This window comes from Salvelinus namaycush, chromosome 4 (assembly GCF_016432855.1).
Source record: "Salvelinus namaycush isolate Seneca chromosome 4, SaNama_1.0, whole genome shotgun sequence".
Taxonomy (NCBI): domain Eukaryota; kingdom Metazoa; phylum Chordata; class Actinopteri; order Salmoniformes; family Salmonidae; genus Salvelinus; species Salvelinus namaycush.
In genome coordinates, this window is record NC_052310.1 from 17428224 (window position 1) to 17449687 (window position 21464).

The 21464-nt window shown below is 40.8% G+C and overlaps 1 protein-coding gene across 4 annotated transcripts; it reads right to left on the bottom strand.

Moving 5' to 3' along the window:
• Positions 1-5856: 5856 nt before the first annotated feature.
• On the bottom strand, positions 5857-17219 carry ube2ib (ubiquitin-conjugating enzyme E2Ib). Of its 4 annotated transcripts, none has more exons than XM_038991312.1 (7): positions 16747-17219; positions 7870-7949; positions 7572-7655; positions 7249-7321; positions 6803-6912; positions 6631-6710; positions 5857-6504 (listed from the first exon to the last, which is right to left on the bottom strand). In XM_038991312.1, exons 1-7 carry the CDS (start codon positions 16817-16819, stop codon positions 6441-6443), a joined length of 564 nt encoding a protein of 187 aa, XP_038847240.1. In that variant the 5' UTR covers positions 16820-17219; the 3' UTR covers positions 5857-6440. The 4 variants fall into 4 exon arrangements, with proteins under 4 accessions (XP_038847240.1, XP_038847243.1, XP_038847242.1 ...); XM_038991315.1 differs by having other exon boundaries at positions 16730-16833; XM_038991314.1 differs by lacking the exon at positions 16747-17219 and adding an exon at positions 15245-15363.
• Between the last annotated feature and the right edge of the window lie 4245 nt (positions 17220-21464).

The following is a 21464-nucleotide window of genomic DNA, read 5'->3' on the forward strand; positions in this document are numbered from 1 at the left end:
CAAAGACTGTGGGCTCTCCTTCTCTGTGGCCGACGTGAGTAAAACATTTAAACTTGTTAACCCTCGCAGGCTGCCGGCCCAGACGGCATCCCTAGCCGCATCTTCAGGTCATACGCAGACCAGCTGGCTGGTGTGTTTATGTACATATTCAATCAATCCCTATCCCAGTCTGCTGTCCCCACATGCTTCAAAATGGCCACCATTGTTCCTGTTCCCAAGAAAGCTAAGGTAACTGAACTAAATGACTATTGCCCTGTAGCACTCACTTCTGTCATCATGAAGTGCTTTGAGAGACTAGTCAAGGATCATATCACCTCCACCCTACCTGATACCCTAGACCCACTCCAATTTGCTTACCCCCAATAGGTCCACAGACAATGCAATCGCCATCACAGTGCACACTGCCCTATCCCATCTGGAGAAGAGGAATACCTATGTAAGAATGCTGTTCATTGACTACAGCTCAGCATTCAACACCATAGTACCCTCCAAACTCATCATTAAGCTTGAGACCCTGAGTGTTGACCGGCACCCTGTGCCACTGGGTCCTGGAATTTCTAATGGTCCACCCCCAGGTGGTGAAGGTAGGAAACAACATCTCCACCCCGCTGATCCTCAACACTGGGGCGCCACAAGGGTGCGTTCTCAGCTCTCTCCTGTACTTCCTGTTCACCCATGACTGCGTGGCCATGCACGCCTCCAACTCAATCATCAAGTTTGCAGACGACACTACAGTTGTAGGCTTGATTACCAACAACGACGAGACAACCTACAGGAAGGAGGCGAGGGGCCTCGGAGTGTGGTGTCAGGGAAATAACCTCTCACTCAATGTCAACAAAACAAAGGAGATGATCGTGGACTTCAGGAAACAGCAGAGGGAGCACCCCACTATCCACATCGACGGGACAGTAGTGGAGAAAGTGGAAAGTTTTAAGTTTCTCGGCGTACACATCACAGGCAAACTGAAATGGTCCACCCACACAGACAGGGTGGTGAAGAAGACGCATCAATGCCTCTTCAACCTCAGGAGGCTGAAGAAATTTGGCTTGTCACCTAAAACCCTCACAAACCTTTACAGTTGCATAATCGAGAGCATCCTGTCGGGCTGTATCACCGCCAGGTACGGCAACTGCACCGCCCACAACCGCAGAGCTCTCCAGAGGGTGGTGCGGTCTGCACAACGCATGACCGGGGGCAAACTATTAGCCCTCCAGGACATCTACAGCACCTGATGTCACAGGAAGGCCAAAAGATCATCAAGGACAACAACCACTCGAGCCACTGCCTGTTCACCCCGCTATCATCCAGAAGGCGAGGTCAGTACAGGTGCATCAAAGCTGGGACCGAGAGACTGAAAAACAGCTTCTATCTCAAGGCCATCAGACTGCCAACATACAGACTCAAATCACTGGCCACTTTAATAAATGGATTTAATAAAGGTATCACTACTCACTTTAAATAATGCCACTTTAATAATGTTTACATATCCTACATTACTCATCTCATATGTATATACTGTATTTTAAACCATCTATTGCATCTTGCCTATGCCGCACGTCCATCACGCATCCATATATTTATATTTATATGTACAGTACATATTCTTATTCCATCCCCTTACATTGTGTGTATAAGGTAGTCGTTGTGAATTTGTTAGATTACTTGTTAGATATTACTGCACTGTCAGAACTAGATGCACAAGCATTTCGCTACACTCGCATTAACATCTGCTAACCATGTGTATGTGAACAATAAAATTTGATTTGATTTGTTCAGAACGACAAATATTTACCTTGTCAGTTAAGGGATTCAATCCAGCAACCTTTCGGTTACTGGCCCAACGCTCTAACCACTAGGCTTCTTGCAGCTACTAGTCTCATTCTATATCCTGGTTCATATAATACATTCCTTTGAAAAGTCTCATTCTATATCCTGGTTTATATACTACATTCCTGTGAAAAGTCTCAATGCATTAAGACATACAGTCTACCTGTTGGTTCTAGGTAAAGTGTTACCTTAGTATTTTCCGGTCCCTGTCATGAATCCTCTGAACTGTGTCCCTCTCTGGCCACTTTAATAATGTTGACATATTTTGCATTTCTCATCTCATATGTACAGTTGAAGTCGGAAGTTTACATACACTTAGGTTGGAGTTATTAAAAGTCGTTTTTCAACCACTCCCCAAATTTCTTGTTAACAAACTATAGTATTGGCAAGTCGGTTAGGACATCTACTTTGTGCATGACAGAAGTAATTTTTCCAACAATTGTTTACAGACTGATTATTTCACTTATAATTCACTGCATCACAATTCCAGTGGGTCAGAAGTTTACATACACTAAATTGACTGTGCCTTTAAACAGCTTGGAAAATTCCAGAAAATTATGTGGCTTTAGAAGCTTCTGTTAGGCTAATTAACATCATTTGAGTCAATTGGAGGTGTACCTGTGGATGTATTTCAAGGCCTACATTCAAACGCAGTGCCTCTTTGGTTAAAGAGAAAATCAAAAGAAATTAGACCTAAGAAAGAAATTGTGGACCTCCAAAAGTCTGGTTCATCCTTGGGAGCAATTTCCAAACGCCTGAAGGTACCACGTTCATCTGTACAAACAATAGTACGCAAGTATAAACACCATGGGACCACACAACCATCATACCGCTCAGGAAGGAGACGCATTCTGTCTCCTAGAGATGAACGTACTTTGGTGCCAAAAGTGCAAATCAATCCCAGAACAACAGCAAAGGACCTTGTGAAGATGCTGGAGGAAACAGGTACAAAAGTATCTATATCCACAGTAAAACGAGTCCTATATTGACATAACCTGAAAGGCCTCTTAGCAAGGAAGAAGCCACTGCTCCAAAACCACCATAAAAAAGCCAGACTATGGTTTGCAACTGCACATGGGGACAAATATCGTACTTTTTGGAGAAATGTTCTCTGGTCTGACGAATCAAAAATATAACTGTTTGCCATAATGACCATCGTTATGTTTGGAGGAAAAAGGTGGAGGCTTGCAAGCTGAAGAACACCACCCCAACCATGAAGCACGAGGGTGGCAGCATCGTGTTGTGGGGGTGCTTTGCTGCAGGAGGGACTGGAGCACTTCACAAAATAGATGGCACCATGAGGATGGAAAATTATGTGGATATATTGAAGCAACATCTCAAGACATCAGTCAGGAAGTTGAAGCTTGGTCGCAAATGAGTCTTCCAAATGGACAATGACCCCAAGCATACTTCCAAAGTTGTGGCAAAATGGCTTAAGGACAACAAAGTCAAGGTATTGGAGTGGCCATCACAAAGCCCTGACCTCAAACCTATCGAAAATGTGTGGGCAGAACTGAAAAAGCGTGTGCGAGCAAGGAGGCCTACAAACCTGACTCAGTTACACCAGCTCTGACAGGAGGAATCGGCCAAAATTCACACCAACTTATTGTAGGAAGCTTGTGGAAGCCTACCCGAAACGTTTGACCCAAGTTAAACAATTTAAAGGCAATGCTACCAAATACTAATTGAGTGTATGTAAACTTCTGACACACTGGAAATGTGATGAAAAAAATAAAAGCTGAAATAAATCATTCTCTCTAATATTATTCTGGTATTTCACATTCTTAAAATTAAGTGGTGATCCTAACTGACCTAAGACAGGGAATTTTTACTAGGATTAAATGTCAGGAATTGTGAAAAACTGAGTTTAAATGTATTTGGCTAAGGTGTATGTAAACTTCCGACTTCAACTGTATATACTGTATTCTATCCTATTCTACTGTATCTTAGTCTATGCCGCTCTGACATTGCTTGTCCAGATATTGATATATTCTTAGTTCCTTTCCTATACTTTAGTTTGTGTATATTGTTAGATATTACTTGTTAGATATTACTGTACTGTTGGAGCTAGAAACACAAGCATTTCGCTACACCCGCAATAACACCTGCTAACACGTGTATGTGACAAATAAAATGTTATCTAATGCGGAGATCATCCGTTCACCTACTCTGCGTCTAATAAAGACACGGCGGTTGGAACCAAAAATGTCACATTTGGACTCATCAGATCAGATTTCCACGGGTCTAATGTCCATTGCTCGTGTTTCTTTCTCCAAGCAAGTCTCTTCTTCTTATAGATGTCCTTTAGTAGTGATTTCTTCACAGCAATAAGACCATGATGGCCTGATTCACACAGTCTCCTCTGAACAGTTGATGTTGAGATGTCTCTGTTACTTGAATTCTGCGAAGTATTTATTTGGGCTGCAATTTCTGAGGCTGGTAACTCTAATGAATTTATCCTCTGCAGCAGAGGTAACTCTGAGTCTTCCTTTCCTGTGGCGGTCCTCATGAGAGCTAGTTTCATCATAGCGCTTGATGGTTTTTGCGACTGCACTTGAAGAAATGTCCAAAGTTCGTGAAATGTTCTGCATTGACTGCTGTTCTTGCCATAATATGGACTTGGCCATTTACCAGAAAGGGATATCTCCTCTATACCACCCCTACCTTGTCACAAGACAAATGATTGGCTCAAACACATTAAGAAGGAAAGAAATTCCACAAAATAACTTTTAACAAGGCACACCTGTTCATTGAAATGCATTTCAGGTGACTACCTTATGACACTGGTTGAGAGAATGCCAAGAGTGTGCAAAGCTGTCATTAAGGCAAAGGGTAGCTATTTTGAAGAATCTCAAATATAAAATATACACTACCGTTCAAAAGTTTGGGGTCACTTGGTAATCTCCTTGTTCTTGAAAGAAAAGCACATTTTTTGTCATTAAATGCATTTCTATAGCTTCCAAAATGTTTTACAATGGTAGGGGAGTGGCAAGATGGAGGCAAGGTAGATTAACACAGCGCCCCCTATCAGTAATCTAGTGCATATATAAATAATTGAATACAATATAGGATAGAAAAGTCATTGTAAATACACTGCATTTGCTCATCATAAACAAACGTGTTTATTCTTACTGGGATAATAAAATCCTCAATTCTTGTTTTAAAATGTTTTTGTAAAGTGCAAATCAGAGACGGCTGGAGCTTTGAGGCCAGGCTCATCGTAACAGCTCACTGCAATGAGCCTGTCCTCCTGAAGCTCCTCCCACCAACCTCTGGCGCAAATATGCTATATTATAATCATGTTCTTTCAATTTTACCTCAATAATCTGGAAATCAAGTGTGATGTCTTACTCTGTATCGTGATGTTCAAACATGGTTTAATATACTATCTCAATAAAATGATATATTGAAAGTGTCTTTAATAGTTTTTGGGGGAGAGGGTTGTCGGTTACAGCCATTAAAACATTTCCACGTCAGCATTTGTTAACCACCAGTATATTCTAACCTGCTTGATGGTGATTGCTTGTCTCCAGTCCTTGTCTTCAGGTATATTGTGCCTGACAGATACGCGTCAGGATGGAAGAGTAACCTCAATTTTTGTTTTAAAATGTTTTGCGTAAATAAAAAAAGTGCAAATATACTGTATTTTGATCATTATCATGTAAACAAAATACATCCACTCAAGTCAAAAATCAAATTTCTTGATGAAGTGTGATGTTTTACTGTATCATGATGATCAAACAAACATCTGTACAAAATATGGTATATAAACAAAGTTTCTTGGGGGGGGGGGGGGGGTCCAGCTATAGCTTTTATCACATTTCTATGCCAGCATTTGTTAAAACACTAGTTTTACTGCGAGACAGAAAGTATAACAATTGCTTTATAGAAACGGTTTATTTAGTCTAACACGTACATGAACAAAGCACCCTATAAATAGAGTTTAATACAGAAGTAAGCCTACCTGCATTGAGACAAGGCCATAATTTTTTTTTTGCAAACACTACAAATAACAAAAGAAACAAGGCAGCCAAGGCAGCAGATTATTTTATATTACAGCATGCTGAATAGAAAACCTGCATAAAAGAATCAGACCGAGCATTCTAGAGAAACTAGTGAGAATACAGTATAAAAAGTGCCACTAATTATACAGCAGTTGAAATACTGACATTTAAGTAAATAGCTAATTTTACATAATTAAAAATCAAGGAAAATACATTTTTTTTGATTTTTTTTTTTTAAAGGAACTGTGAGAGAAAAATGAAACAAGACATACAAAGACAACCAAGACATTCTCTTCCTCAAAAGAGGCTTATTTTGAGTCGATGGCAAAACCGGTACTGTGCTCTGTCCCTCGCACCACAAGACAAGTAATACGGCTAAAGGAGGAAGCGGCCGGGGTGCTACGGCTCCCATTTCATCCCAGCGCCTGCCACACTCCAACCCAGAGGTAATGAACAAAAAAAGGAAAAGAGGATGGCACAGAATGTATCAGTTTTAAATAGAAGTCCTTATAAGCAAGTCCCGATGTGAAAGGGGCACATTCATAGAGAAACAGAGGGGAGGTGATCCGCGTTTGACCCATTCCTTCTGCCGATGCCAAGCCTTCACCCTTACGAAGGGGAGAATTTTTTGGCCTGTGCTCGAACTCTTTTTTCATATTCTACTCTGTTTTGGCTGAAAAGAAAGAGGGGTTTAGTAAAACAACAGAATGATCAGAATCTAGTGTTAATTCCACCATATCCCTATCCAAAAACAACATGGCAAACAGGAAGGCATCCCTTCGATACTAGCAAAACTCACCAGTAAATTGTGTATGCCTCTGCTTGGGCTGGATCCTGGATATTTGGCTCATTTAAGAGTTCCTGTATTCCTAATAGGATCTGTAAGAAATGACAAAACATAAAGATCACATTAGTTGGGCATAGCCATTTGGTGGCTATAGCTTGTAAGTCGATCCCCAGCATATCCTAACCTGCTTGATGGTGATGGCGGGTCTCCAGTCCTTGTCCTCCTCTAGAATGGATAGGCATACTGTGCCTGACGGATACACGTTAGGATGGAAGAGCGGAGGCTCAAATTTACCTATTAAATAAAAATCTGTGATGTTAAACTAGAACTAATCTCACGACCTAAGGTCTGTTCCAATACATCCTTCCTACCTTTTTTGATCACCTGATCTAAATGAATTGGTGAAAAAAAACCTAGCTTGCACCTATCAAATTAGTGTCAGATCAGTGACTACGTCAAGGAAGAGGGAAGGATGCATTTTTCAAGTATTGGGCCCGAATACGGAGCTGTTCCCAACGTTCTGTATTGTGTCATGTTTTATGTTGCCCTCAGGAAGAGTAGCTGCTGCATGAGGAACAGCTAATGGGGATTCTAATAAAAAACAAGAAGACTGGTTAAAAGGAAACTCACACTTTGGGGGCGAGGAAGGATAGTCATCCTTGAACAGCATCCGCAGTTTGAACAAGCCTCCTTCCCATGGGGTCTGGGGAGGAGTCGTAAGTGTTTATAATTGATCACAAACACTTGCAGACTATGAAGATCAAGGATGAACTATGACCCATCCTAGCATTCTTTGGTTTCATACAAGATGTCCACTTCATAGTGTTGGTGCAAAAACATTTCTTTGCAATGATCTACCACCAACTACGCACAGTCCGAATGCTATAAACAAAGTCCCTCGGCACCTCCACTTTCAAACTGTATTGCATGTGTAGATAAACGGCTGTACTTACCCCCTTCTTCCCAGGAATGGCACATTCCCAGTTCATCAAGTTCATTGTTCCATCTGGATTTTTCGTCGGCACAGCCACAAAGCCCTTAGATGGAGGTGCATCAAAACAGTAAAAGAGTGAGATTAAGCAAAAAATAAACCTTCATTTCAAAGCTCTTGAATAATGGATAAAACACGTCCCCCAATCCCTATCACAGTTAAATAAAAAGGTAAAAAAATAAATTAATCTGATTGGTAAAAAAAAAAGTGTACTATTAGAAATATAAATAAAAAGTGTAGAACTACACACTGCTACTCACAAAAGGGTGGTCTTTCCGCCACGCTTTGCGCTCCTGAGCAAGCCGGCTCAATGCAATGCCTGACATGACTGGTGGGCTTTCTGAAACAGCAGAGGTGACAAACATGTGCTTTCAAAGACGTGTACATACATGTTATCTAATTTCTTAGGATTGTGTCATTATGACATACACCAATTGTACAACACATTAGGAACTCCTGCTCTTTCCATGACGGACTGACCAGGTGAAAGCTATGATCTTATACCGACGTCACTTGTTAAATCCATGCCAATCAGTGTAGATGAAGGGGACGCAGGTTAAAGGAGGATTGTTAATGCGTGCCATTCAGAGGGCAAATGGGCAAGGCAAAAGATTTTAGTGCTTTTGAACAGGACATGGTAGGTGCCAGGTGCACCAGTTTGAGTGTGTCAAGAACTGCAACACTGCTGGGTTTTTCCACACTCAACAGTTTCCCATGTGTATCAAGAATGGCCCACCATACAAAGGACATCCAGCCAACTGTTGGAAGCATTGGAGTCAAAATGGGCCAGAATCCCAGTGGAACACTTGACACCTTGTAGAGTCCATGCCCTGACAAATTGAGGCTGTTCCGAGGGCAAAAGGGGGTGAAACTCAATATTAGGAAGGTGTTCTTAATGTTTTGCACACTCCGGTGCACAAAGGTATCAAACTCAACAAGATTTCTGGAAGGCCGATGTTGATACCTGGTTTACAAAGTCTAGCCTAAATCAGTCAAGTTTAACATGCTACAGTTTATCAGGCATACAATGTGATATAACCAAAGATTTTTGGTATTTTATAAGATAGTGTTTCCAGCATTGAGAAAGAAGACTGTATTGCCAATACCAGGTTAGCTGAAGAATCGATGGTGGCGGTTTGTATGGGGCTTTTCTGTAACGTCCAGTAATGGACACCAACAATCTTTGGTTATATAAATCACATTTGCCAACTATAGCAAGCATAAACTGTGTCCCTTGTAGACTGGGGTTTGACATTTATGGAATTAGCAATTTAGCTACTTCCATCTCCCCTCTTTACATCCTTAGAAACCTCCCAGTGTGTACTGTAGGCTTTAGTTTTATGCATCCAAAACTCTGGTCCTTGCGGGCTGCATGCTTGTTGTCATGCATTTCGTAGCAATAGCTAGCGAGCTAATGTTACATCGTTTAAAAAAATAGCAAACAGAGTAAACCAGCCTTGGTTATGAAGGGGTAAGATAACGTACTAGCTAGCTAAGCTCATTAGGCATATGAGTTGTACTCTTCAAGAATCAATGGGTAAATGGAGAGCAACAGCTAAGTATTACAGATGGCACATTTCCTTAACTGACACTTTGGGGTTAGTAATCTAGTCTGATATTGTCATTGACTGAGCACAGCTATCATCATAGTAGTGATTTTACTGACTGATCTTTGACTCGTTCTGTACAAAGAACAAATCTTGACTCATTTTGTTCATTTGAGTCACTAATATATTGAACAAAAATATAAAAACACAGTGTTGGTCCCATGTTTCATGAGCTGAAATAAAAGATCCCAGAAATGTTCCATACGCACAAAAAGCTTATTTCGCTCAAATTTGTTAACATTTCTGTTAGTGAATATTTCTCCTTTGCCAAGATAATCCATCCACCTGACAAGTGTGGCATATCAATAAACAGCATGCTCATTACACAGGTGAACCTTGTGCTGGGGACAACAAATGGCCACTATAGAATGTGCAGTTGCCACACAACACAATGCCACAGATGTCTCAAGTTGAGGGAGCGTGTAATTGGCATGCTGACTGCAGGAATGTCCACCAGAGCAGTTGCCAGAGAATTGAATGTTAATTTCTCTACCATAAGCTTCCTCCAACGTCGTTTTAGAGAATTTGGCAGTACGTCCACACCGGCCTCACAACCGCAGAGCACGTGTACCTCCACATCCAGCTTCTTCACCTGTCAGATTGTCTGAGAAGAGCCACCCTGACAGCTGATGAAACTGAGAAGCATTTCTGTCATGGCTGTGCCCCTGCCCAGTCATGTGAAATCCATTTAATAGGGCCTAATGAAATTATTTCAATTGACCGTTTTCCGTATATGAACTGTAACTCAGTAAAATTGTTACATTTATATTTTTTGTTCAGTATAGACGCGGTAAACAGGTCAATCGAACTAGACCAAAACAATGGAATTACCTTGGAAACGCGTGGGGGAAAGATCACGAGTCTCATTGTGCCCCGAGCAAAATTTGCCTAAATTTAGGCTAATGTTTATTTCACACTATGTTGAGGTAAAAAACAGAGCACAATGCTTGTATGGAGGTCAACCCCAACACATGTTCATGTCATCCTTACCAATCAACTGCATTACAGTAAAAAATGTTATTTGACTACCACCACCGATTTCTGTATGCTAGCTATACTAACCAGTTTATACGAACGGGAGTAAGAATTTAGGAGTCACTTCTTCTAAACCTGAAAAAAAGGGACAACTTCTACATGTTATGCAGCGAGAACAACCAAATATATCCAAATCGGACTTACAGTGCATTCGGAAAGTATTCAGACCCCTTGACTTTTTCCACATTTTGTTACATTACAGCCTTATTTCTAAAATGGATTAAATAAAACAAATTCCTTAGCAATCTACACACAATAGCCCATACTGAAGAAGTCAAAACAGGTTAGTAGAAATGTTAGCAAATGTAAAATAAAAATGTATTTATATAAGTATTCAGACCCTTTGCTATGAGACTCAAAATTGAGCTCAGGTGCATCCTGTTTTATTTATCATCGAAGGTCGAAGGAATTGTCCGTAGAGCTCGGAGACAGAATTGTGTCGAGGCACAGATCTGGGGAAGGGTACGGAAAAATGTCTGCAGCATTGAAGGTCCACAAGAAAACCATGGCCTCCATCATTCTTAAATGGAAAAAGTTTGGAACCACCTAGACTCTTCCTAGAGCTGGCCGCCCGGCCAAACTGAGCAATCGGGGGAGAAGGGCCTTTGTCAGGGAGGTGACCAAGAACCCGATGGTCACTGACAGAGCTCCAGAGTTCCTCTGTGGAGATGGGAGAACCTTCCAGAAAAACAACCCATCTCTGCAGCACTCCACCAATCAGGCCTTTATTGTAGAGTAGCCACTTCTCAGTAAAAGGCACATGACGGTTTGCTTGGAGTTTGCCAAAAGGAACCTAAAGGACTCTCAGATCATGAAAAACAAGATTCTCTGATATGATATGATGAAACCAAGATTGAACTTTTGGCCTGAATGCTAAGCGTCACATCTGGAGGAAACCTGGCACCAGGTCTAAACCTATTATTATTTTTATTTTTTTAAACCCATTTTAGAATAACCACATTGTGGGCCGGTTAGCCCACGTAAATCATGACGGGTTTGGCCAATATCCACTTTGTTAGATCAGATTTGTTGAATGTACGGCAATCTGGTCACTGGAACGTCTGTGGATAGGTTAATATAATAGCTTAAACTGTTTACATGCTTTGCAAGAAGAACAATTTCCTTAATAATCCTGGCTACTGATGGGACTTTTGATAAATGCAGAAAATTGCCAATCAAAATAAACTTTCTACCACAGTGACCAAGTCCTTTTTGCGAATACTTTTTGATTCTGAGTTCGGACATATACATTTAGACTGAAATTATTTAAGACGCATACTTCAGTTTTTCCTCAAACTCACTTTACTCGCGCATAAGAGGGAGGCTTGCGCTACCCGGTGTCGGTACATGCGCAGATCTAATAAACTGCTGGAACATCGATTAAATGTCCTAATACTTCTAAATTGCTCAGAAAGCCAGGTGTTTTAATTGGCATATGCTTACTTCGATTATGACCTTACACCGTTTAAGATAAGCAGAGTAAGGTGTTTACATGACTAATGCCATACTCTGCCTTCTCCCATAATCAGTTTAATATTGAATTATTAGTACACATGTAAACATACTCATTGGGTGTTTCTCAAAATGCATACAACCGTACTCCGAGCACGCACATTGGAGCACGGGAGGGTCAGCGGTTTAGTCCAAATCAAAATAGGCAAAACGGAGCACGAAGGGCACTTCTCAAACGTACACTCCGTTTGAACATATTTTGAAGCATGTATCGATGCAAGCTTCAGCGGAAAGCGTGCAAAAAAAAAAAATGCAACCACGAAAAAAATATTACACAACATTTCTTGAAATCAATGTCAGACATTTGAGCTGAAGCGAGAGAAAATATACTCCGATTTCAGAATGAAACGTTGCCTAGTCACATCTCACATGTTGCCTGACTACAATATTTTATCTTGATATGTTAATAAATTCCAGCTGTGCTAATTTTGGCATGTTTACCTGCCTACGTATCGCAAGCCCATAATAAGTCAATAGAGCTACCTGACAGCCACACAGAATTGTTAGCTAGCTACCCACGAAAAATTGGCATCTACCTTGAATAACATTAGTTTTAGCTCATTTTTGCCTGTTAAACTACCTGGTTAGCTACATTATTATGATTCACATATACACTAAAAGTATGTGGACACCCCTTCAATTTAGTGGTTTTAGTTATTTCAGCCACGCCTGTTGCTGACAGGTGTATAAAATAGAGCCATGCAATCTCCATAGACAAAACATTGGCAGTTCAATGGCCCTTACAGAAGAGCTCAGTGAGTTTCAACGTGGCACCGTCATAGGATGCCACCTTTCCTACAAGTCTGTTCGTTAAATTTCTGCCTTGCTAGAGATGCCCCAGTCAACTGTAAGTGCTGCTATTATGAAGTGGAAACGTCTAGGAGTAACAACAGCTCAGCGGTAGGCCACACAAGCTCACAGAAAGGGACCGCTGACGCACGTAAAAATCATCTGTCCTCAGTTGCAACACTCTCTACCCAGTTCCAAACTGCCTCTGGAAGCAACATCAGCACAATAACGGTTTGTTGGGAGCTTCATGAAATGGGTTTCCATGGCCGAGCAGCTCGCACACATGCCTAAGATCACCATGTGCAATGCCAAGTGTCGGCTGGAGTGGTGTAAAGCTCGCCACCATTGGACTCTAGGGCAGTGGAAATGTTCTCTGGAGTGATGAATCACGCTTCACCATCTGGCAGTCAGAGATTAATCTAGGTTTGGCAGATGCCAGGAGAATGCTACCTGCCCCAATGCATAGTGCCAACTGTAAAGTTTGGTGGAAGAGGAATAATGGTCTGCGGCTGTTGTCATGGTTCGGGCTAGGCCCCTTAGTTCCAGTGAAGGGAAATATTAATGCTACAGCATACAATGACGTTGTAGACAATTCTGTGCTTCCAACTTTGTGGAAGGCCCTTTTCTGTTTCAGCATGACAATGCCCCCGTGCACAAAGCGAGGTCCATACAGAAATGGTTTGTCGAGATTGGGGTAGAAGAACTTGACTGGCCTGAACAGAGCCCTGACCTCAACCCCATCGAACACCTTTGGGATTAATTGGAATGCTGACTGAGTCAGGCCTAATCGCCCAACATCAGTGCCCAACCTCACTAATGCTTTTGTGGCTGAATGGAAGTAAGTCCCCATAACAATGTTCCAATATCTAGTGGAAAGCCTTTCCAGAAGAGTGGAGGCTGTAATAGGAACAAAGGGGTGGGGGGACCAACTCCATATTAATGCCCATGATTTTGGAATGGGCATTAATATGTAGCATAGATAGTTTATCATTATGAAGTAGAACATTTGCTTGCGTCGCCTCTATTGTTGCGATTGTCCTGGCTGGAAGAAGGTTCAGTGAATGTGTAAGTCCATAGTCAAGTCAATAGGGTAACTGTCTAGCTAGGTAGCCACGAAGAATTGTTAGCTAGCTAACTACAGAAAATGTACATCTACCGCGCATAAGTCATTTTTGCCTGTTGAACTACCTGGCTAGCTAGATTACTACGATTCACATATCTAGCTGATCATTATCAAGTAAAACGTTTGCTTTGTGTAGATCTTGTTTAGTCTCTATTGTTACCATTGTCCTGGCTGGAAAAAGGTTCAGTGAATGGGGAAGTGCAGTGTGAGGTAATACAGTAGTGCTTCTCAAATGTAATGTTTTAATGCGTTCTCCACACGCTCGTCCTCACAAGAACATACGCAAGAGAATGCACTTGGAGCACGGTAGTGTGCATGTTGAGAAACACTCATTTACCATCTATGCCCAAAGCATGCAGGAGCCTAGACCTGCAAATGATAAACTGAAAACGCAAAGAATGAGTCTACAAGTTTCTAGTTCACCATAAGGGGCTTATTGAGCTGTCATTTGTAACAGAAGTGTAAAAGTGTGCTTTAAAGAAATTTACATTTGTTGATTACTATATACAAATAATACTATTTCTTGATACATTTGAAACAAGGTCTATTTGTGGCCGCAATTGGACTAGATTGTTTACGACTCTTGGCGGAATGCATTGCTTGACTGCCGTGAGGGTGATAAACACAATATCATTCGCAATCTGCAACACAGCAAACTATTAATTTCGGATTTCTTGTGTTTCAGAAACTCATTGTGTGCATGTTTTGGTTCTACAAAACATTCATTAACGAATTACATTTATTCTTACACATGAGATCAATTAACAGTTATAACCATGTATTTTTGTTATGTTATTGCTGCAGCAGGATTTATTTTACAGTTGTTGGTCGGAGCATGTCTCCGGAGCCGCTGAGCCGGAGGAGCGCGTATTAATCCTTCTACTATAGTCATAACGGCCAGCAGGTAAACGAAAACCAAAATGATCGATTCACTCAAACATCATGACTCGTCAGTAAAAAAATGAATAAAACTCGTTCAAAAATAACGAATAGTCGAATAGTTAGCGAACTGCACATCACTAAGTTACATCATAGCTAGCTATTAGCATAACATCCGGCTGTTCATCTGTACCAGCAACAAGTCCAGCATGTTTGAGCAAAATCTCTCTGGTCCGCTTGTGGCTAAAACACATTAGAAGGTAGCTAGTTATGTCAGCGACTATAGTGACGTAAGAAAGAAATTACTCAGAGCAAGTTCCAAGACAGAAACTGGCCAACAACATGCGCAAGTACCCTGGCTATTTGTGGCGCGCGGCTGGCAAACTGAAAAACCATAGACTTGCGCACTTGTCGTTGATTTTACACGTCGTTGTGGCAACGAGACTCGTTCTTCTCATCTGAAGCCATACATATTAGTTGCCATGTTGGTCCGCTTGCTTTGGCTTAAAGCGGAACCTCACACGAATTTGCAATACCACCCATGACTGAGCAGGACAAAGAACCTAGTGCTTCCCAAACTGGCGCACATTTACGCATCAACCAACTAGCGAAAATGGCGCAAACTCAGGCAGATAGTAAAGCTAACCTAGTATTGCATAAATACAAAATTGTTGGGCGACATTCGCTTACCTTGCTGTATGACTATAATGACTCGTATTATTTAACTGTATGAATGAATCGTCTTTTAATCAAGAAAAACCCCGGTGAAGTTTCCCTCCTGAAAAAGCACCCGTTCCTGTCCGGGCTAAATAACAGGACCAGTGACATAGGCAACCTCCCAACCGCCTGAAAATATTTATAATTAATTGGGGGTTATGGAGAGATTGATGTACCATCATCACGTTACTAGTTTGTGTTAATTGAAATAACTGACAATTAAGTGGCTACAATGTTCACAATGTGGTCTGCATTGATTTGGGCACAATTTGCATTCTTAAATGACAGTTGATGAACATGCATTTATTACTATGTTCCATCATGTAAGTTATTCAATATGTGCACAGGATTTGGATAATAATTGTAGACATATTCATATTCAATGTAATATAACAAATAAGTGCAAACAGGCAATTTTGTAGACGACTAAAAATTTAAAGGAGCAGCACAATTTTTTTCTACCTGTTACCACAGCCACAAAGTCAAAATTGGCTATATCCTAAACATTTGAGAGAGATCGTTGAAGATTGACGTCGAAATTGGATGGTTAATGGATGGAAATTGGATGGTTATGTCCCGAGGACCCCTTTTTAAATAAAAAAACACATTTTATAAATTTAGCAGATGCTCTTATCCAGAGTGACTTACAGGTGCAATTTACATTTAAGTACCTTGCTCAAGGTCACAGCAACAGATTTTTCACCTAGTTGCCTCTGGGATTCGAACCAGCAACCTTTCGGAGCACTATTACCATCACCATCAAGTAGGATTGGGTTATGCTAGGTGGCAGATTAGTGAACTCCAAAGACTGGATCAGAAGGTTGCATGTTTAATCCTAGTCGGGCACTGTTTTTTTTCTTTTTCACCATATCCCAAACCTTAACCATTCGGAATGAGGGCGCAAATGTAACTCTTAATTTAGAAATAGGGTTGCACCAACATGGATTAACTCTTAAACTGGATTAAATCAAGGTGTATCTATTAATCTTGTTGCACCAAATGTTAAACCTAGTTTTAAATTAATCCAAGTTAAATTAAATCCTTCCCCTAATCTAAATTTAGTTTTCACTTTAAACCTAGATTAATTTGAAGACTGTTGCTCAATTAATTAAAAAATATATATACACATTTAGATTGGAGATGAATTCTAAACTGCCACTTTAGTTGGTTTAATTGATAAAATGGCAGCATGTCTACTGTGGAGAGACCAAAACGAGTTCCTCAGAGAATAGTGACAGGTTGAATCATGTTGAGTTTTATGATAATTAACTCATTATTAGTAGGCTATTTACGTGACCATTTTGTACAACAATTGAATTGGGGTTAATGATATGCCCAGCCTTGGTACGAATGATGATGTTATGCAACATGTAACGTGCCTGATAACAAAAACATTGTAGTGAAGTAACGTTAGCATGAACGTTAGTTTTAACATGCATTATAGGAATTTATATTTACCAGTTATTTATGCTTACTAAATATTGGTGGGTCAAATAGTCCGTCGTCATCATAGGGGTTATGGAGAGGGGCAAACTGCTGGGGAATCATCTCGCATATTTTCTGGGCGATAGGATTAATTCCCTTGGACGGGTCCGGTCTGAAATAGCCCCCGCCTCACCTCTGCCGCATCCTTTCTCACTTTTGCTTAAAAAAAAATTCCATCACGCTTTCATCCGATTTGGGTCCTTCTCTTTAATCCGTGTTGATTCCTTCTCTTTAATCCGTGTTGAGTCATTACATTTGTCGAATAAAATGGCTCAAGTGTCTTCCTTCTTTTTGACAGTCGTGTTGTCTGTCATTTTATCCTCCAGTACGTTACAAAATTCCTCCATCAGCTCCGACAATAGTTTTTTTTCTTCATAAAACGGCGAAATTTTAACTTCTTTGACGTGCCACGATCAGGTGGCTAGCGTGCAAATAATACATGGCTAAATAACGTTAGGTTTAGACAATAATACATAATATTGTATGCTAGCTAGCTTGGTTTATAAACTAGCTAGCTACAGGAGCTAACGAATTCGTTCTGTCTAGTACTGGCAAATAACGGATTTTATTTCAAATCAGCCAACCCATGAGAACCTTTCACGATGGAGTTGCAGTACTTCTAACGTTATATTGTTAGTATTTTATCAAGGAACAGCAACTTTGTGGCCTCATTTGTCAAGTAGGCTAGCTACTTCGTTTCAACTCACGAAATACCTCATATATTGGTGTAACATGTCACTAATCATAGTTTAAAACCGTTAATCATAGATTTACTGATCCAGATTTAAATTCAGTGGTGAAGTGGTGCAACCCGTTTGGAGAACGTGGATGAACGTCTAAATTGTGCAAATTCATTAAAACAACAATTATCTTTTTGCTCTAAATTTAAGATTAGGGTTAGGCATGAGGTTAGCAGCACGGTTGGTAAAATTAGTTTAAAAATAAATCAGATGTAGAAATTGGCGGGGTATATGACTTTGTGGCTGCGGGAACTAGTGACGACACAGTACCAGCATTTAAATGAATAACACTAGAGGGCGCTATTTGTTTACGTTTACGGTATCAGTTCAATTTGGTAAGAGTGACCAGCAGGTCTTTCGTCTGTTAATAAATGTGAAGAATTGCTCTTTTGAAACTATTGGCTTATTTGAATATGATTACAACATAAGGTGCTATGAAGTTTGGATGATCATTATTGTCCCCTCTCCAGGTAAGACAGACATTGTGCTTTTGCACGGTCCCTAATTTGAGTCAGATCCTGCCCGAACAGCATCCGGCAACTCTGTTTTGGACAGTGTCCTTCCGGAACCCATTTTCTAGGATCCGGTACCTCGTGGCATGAAAAATAACTATCACTTTTGTAAATGTACAAATCAGAGTTAGGCTAATTCAAGTTGACTCCTCCGTAATTCTCCTGGCAGCCCCCTAAATAACGTTACGTAGGAGCGCGCCTGTACCTCGCACAGAACTACCGCGTTAAGGGTTCTGGAGGTGGCGCAGAACCCCTGATAAAGTGTAATACATTTGCCAAAGTTATACAATTGCGCCTGTTTGTTCAGAAAGAAATGCAATAATTCGGACTACTACACCAGGAGTAGGCCTATAATTTAGCCACAGATGGTCAAGTTTTTTTTTTATTGCCTGTGCTGTGGATTGTGTAGTCCAATCACGAGTAATGCCTACAGTCGGGAACGCGTGACAAACCTGTCAGTGAACATCATGCAGCCAAAACAGGCCTTTCGCAATATTTCAAATATAGTCGCGGGAAAACAGTTTGGAAAGCAAATTGATCCTGCTGAAAAGAGAAGACTAATCTGCCAGTAAGGCCATTCTACTGCCAATGTTTGTCTATTTATCAACTTCCAAATAGGCCTATTGAACGAACAGCATTGTTTTACCAAGTAAAACAAGAGATAAGCTTTTGGCACGAGCGCATCGGCGATCGCCGGTGAATGAGCTGAGCTTCATTGGGTGAGTCAGTGAAACTGGAAAGCTTTAAGACGAATTTCCTCGTACTGTACAACGTGTGTGTCTCCACACACGCCTAGGTCTATGCTATTGATGGATTGAAGGTCGATTTTACTGATCTCAGATTCTGTTCATCAGTGTTAAAGTAGCCTGTCATTTCGATAATTTGTTAGGTATGAAATAAATATTCTGCTAGTCTCCAGTTATCTAAAATGTAGAATTGCACGAAATGAGTTTACAAAAGGCCACATTTCCCCCGAACACCAAGCTACACATTTTTACCCATGTGTGCAACTTCCACAAGCGCCTCTACTCCACTGATCTACGCCAGTACGCAAAAACATGATAAAAGCTTTCAATGCTTTATTATAAAGGAGATTTTTTTTTCTTCTCATGCGTACTGGTACCTCAGAGCACCCCGGGTCACTTCGCTCTCCGGCTCATTTTTTGTTCCAGCGCCTCCAAATGTACAAATTAAGCACTGCTTTTGCCACTAGTGAGTGTTAGATACGTTTTTTGTTGCCTCGTCTTGTCCCTTTTCCCCCAACGGTGTAGTTTTAATTTGAGCATTTTATTGAAGTATTGATGTAGCCTGATTTAAGTATTTATGCACAAAATCTTACAAAACAATCTGAGTGTGCTGCTACAAACTGTATAAAAAGAACAGATACACACGTGAAATGCAAACCATTTTATTGAAGTTAACCTATGCAAGACCATACATCTATCCCAGTAACATTTTTTACATTGCATAAAATCATGGTAATAGTCAGAAGTGACAGGTGTAGTGATATGACATCATTCTGATAATTATCTTTGATATCAAGAGCATTATAATTCTGATTGTGGAACAAGTGCATTCCACCTACTCTGGAATAATAGGCCTGTGTGTGACTGTCTTCAATCATGCGTTACAGTGGACTGTGATGAAGTAACCAGCTGACTCTTCCCAATATACTGGGAATTTGCTCATCTTACAGTACAGACTGGAGACTTGTGCACAAAATACGTTTTTCCGTTAAAGTTAAATGACCATGGCATGTAGTCTAGCAGTGTGTAAAATGGTGCTGCTGAGGAGGTAGTGCAGCCAGCCACTGTGATGCTGTTATACAGGTCAAGACCAAAGTACACAGACTGCTAAGATTAAGATGGAACCAAGCTAACTAAACAAAAAAAAGTACAAATCTCACAGCAACAATACTCATGAGACCAACACTAGTCTCCTCAAGCTGACTGAGCTAGTCACCATTTTCACAGAATCGATTTCACAGGGGGAAAAAAATAAGATTGTCTCCAGCACTTTCTCAGTTAACCCAGAACGAAATTCTTACGTAAATTGGTCAGTACCATTTACAGTTGAAGTCGGAAGTTTACATACACTTAGGTTGGAGTCATTAAAACTCGTTTTTCAACCACTCCACAAATTTCTTGTTAACAAACTATAGTTTTGGCAAGTCGGTTAGGACATCTACTTTGCGCATGACACAAGTAATTTTTCAAACAATTGTTTACAGAGAGATTATTTCACTGCATCACAATTCCAGTGGGTCAGAAGTTTACATACACATACACAATTGACTGTGCCTTTAAACAGCTTGGGAAATTCCAGAAAATGTTGTCATGGCTTTAGAAGATTCTGATAGGCTAATTGACATCATTTGAGTCAACTGGAGGTGTACCTGGATGTATTTCAAGGCCTACCTTCAAACTCTTTGCCTCTTTGCTTGACATGGGAAAAACAATTGTAGACCTCCACAAGTCTGGTTCATCCTTGGGAGCAATTTCCAAGCACCTGAAGGTACCACGTTCATCTGTACAAACAATAGTACGCAAGTATAAACACCATGGGACCACGCAGCCGTCATACCGCTCAGGAAGGAGACCCGTTCTGTCTCCTAGAGATGAACGTACTTTGGTGCGAAAAGTGCAAATCAATCCCAGAACAACAGCAAAGGACATTGTGAAGATGCTGGAGGAAACAGGTACCAAAGTATCTATATCCACAGTAAAACAAGTCCTATATCGACATAACCTGAAAGGCCGCTCATCAGGGAAGTAGCCACTGCTCCAAACACGCCATAAAAAAGCCAGACTACGGTTTGCAACTGCACATGGGGACAAAGATCGTACTTTTTGGAGAAATGCCCTCTGGTCTGATGAAACAAAAATAGAACTGTTTGGCCATAATGACCATCGTTATGTTTGGAGGAAAAAGGGGGAGGCTTGCAAGCCGAAGAACACATCCCAACCGTGAAGCACATGGGTGGCAGCATCATGTTGTGGGGGTGCTTTGCTGCAGGAGGGTCTGGTGCACTTCACAAAATAGATCACCATGAGAAAGGAAAATTATGTGGATATATAAAAGCAACATCAAGACATTAGTCAGGAAGTTAAAGCTTGGTCGCAAATGGGTCTTCCAAATGGACAATGACCCCAAACGGCCTAAGGACAACAAAGTCAAGGTATTGAAGTGGCCATCACAAAGCCCTGACCTCAATCCTATCGAACATTTGTGGGCAGAACTGACAAAGCGTGTGCGAGCAAGGAAGCCTACAAACCTGACTCAGTTACACTAGCTCTATCAGGAGGAATGGGCCAAAATTCACCCAGCTTATTGAGGGAAGCTTGTGGAAGGCTACCCAAAACGTTTGACCCAAGTTATGCAATTTAAAAGGCAATGCTACCAAATACTAATTGAGTGTATGTAAACCTCTGACCCACTGGGAATGTAATGAAAGAA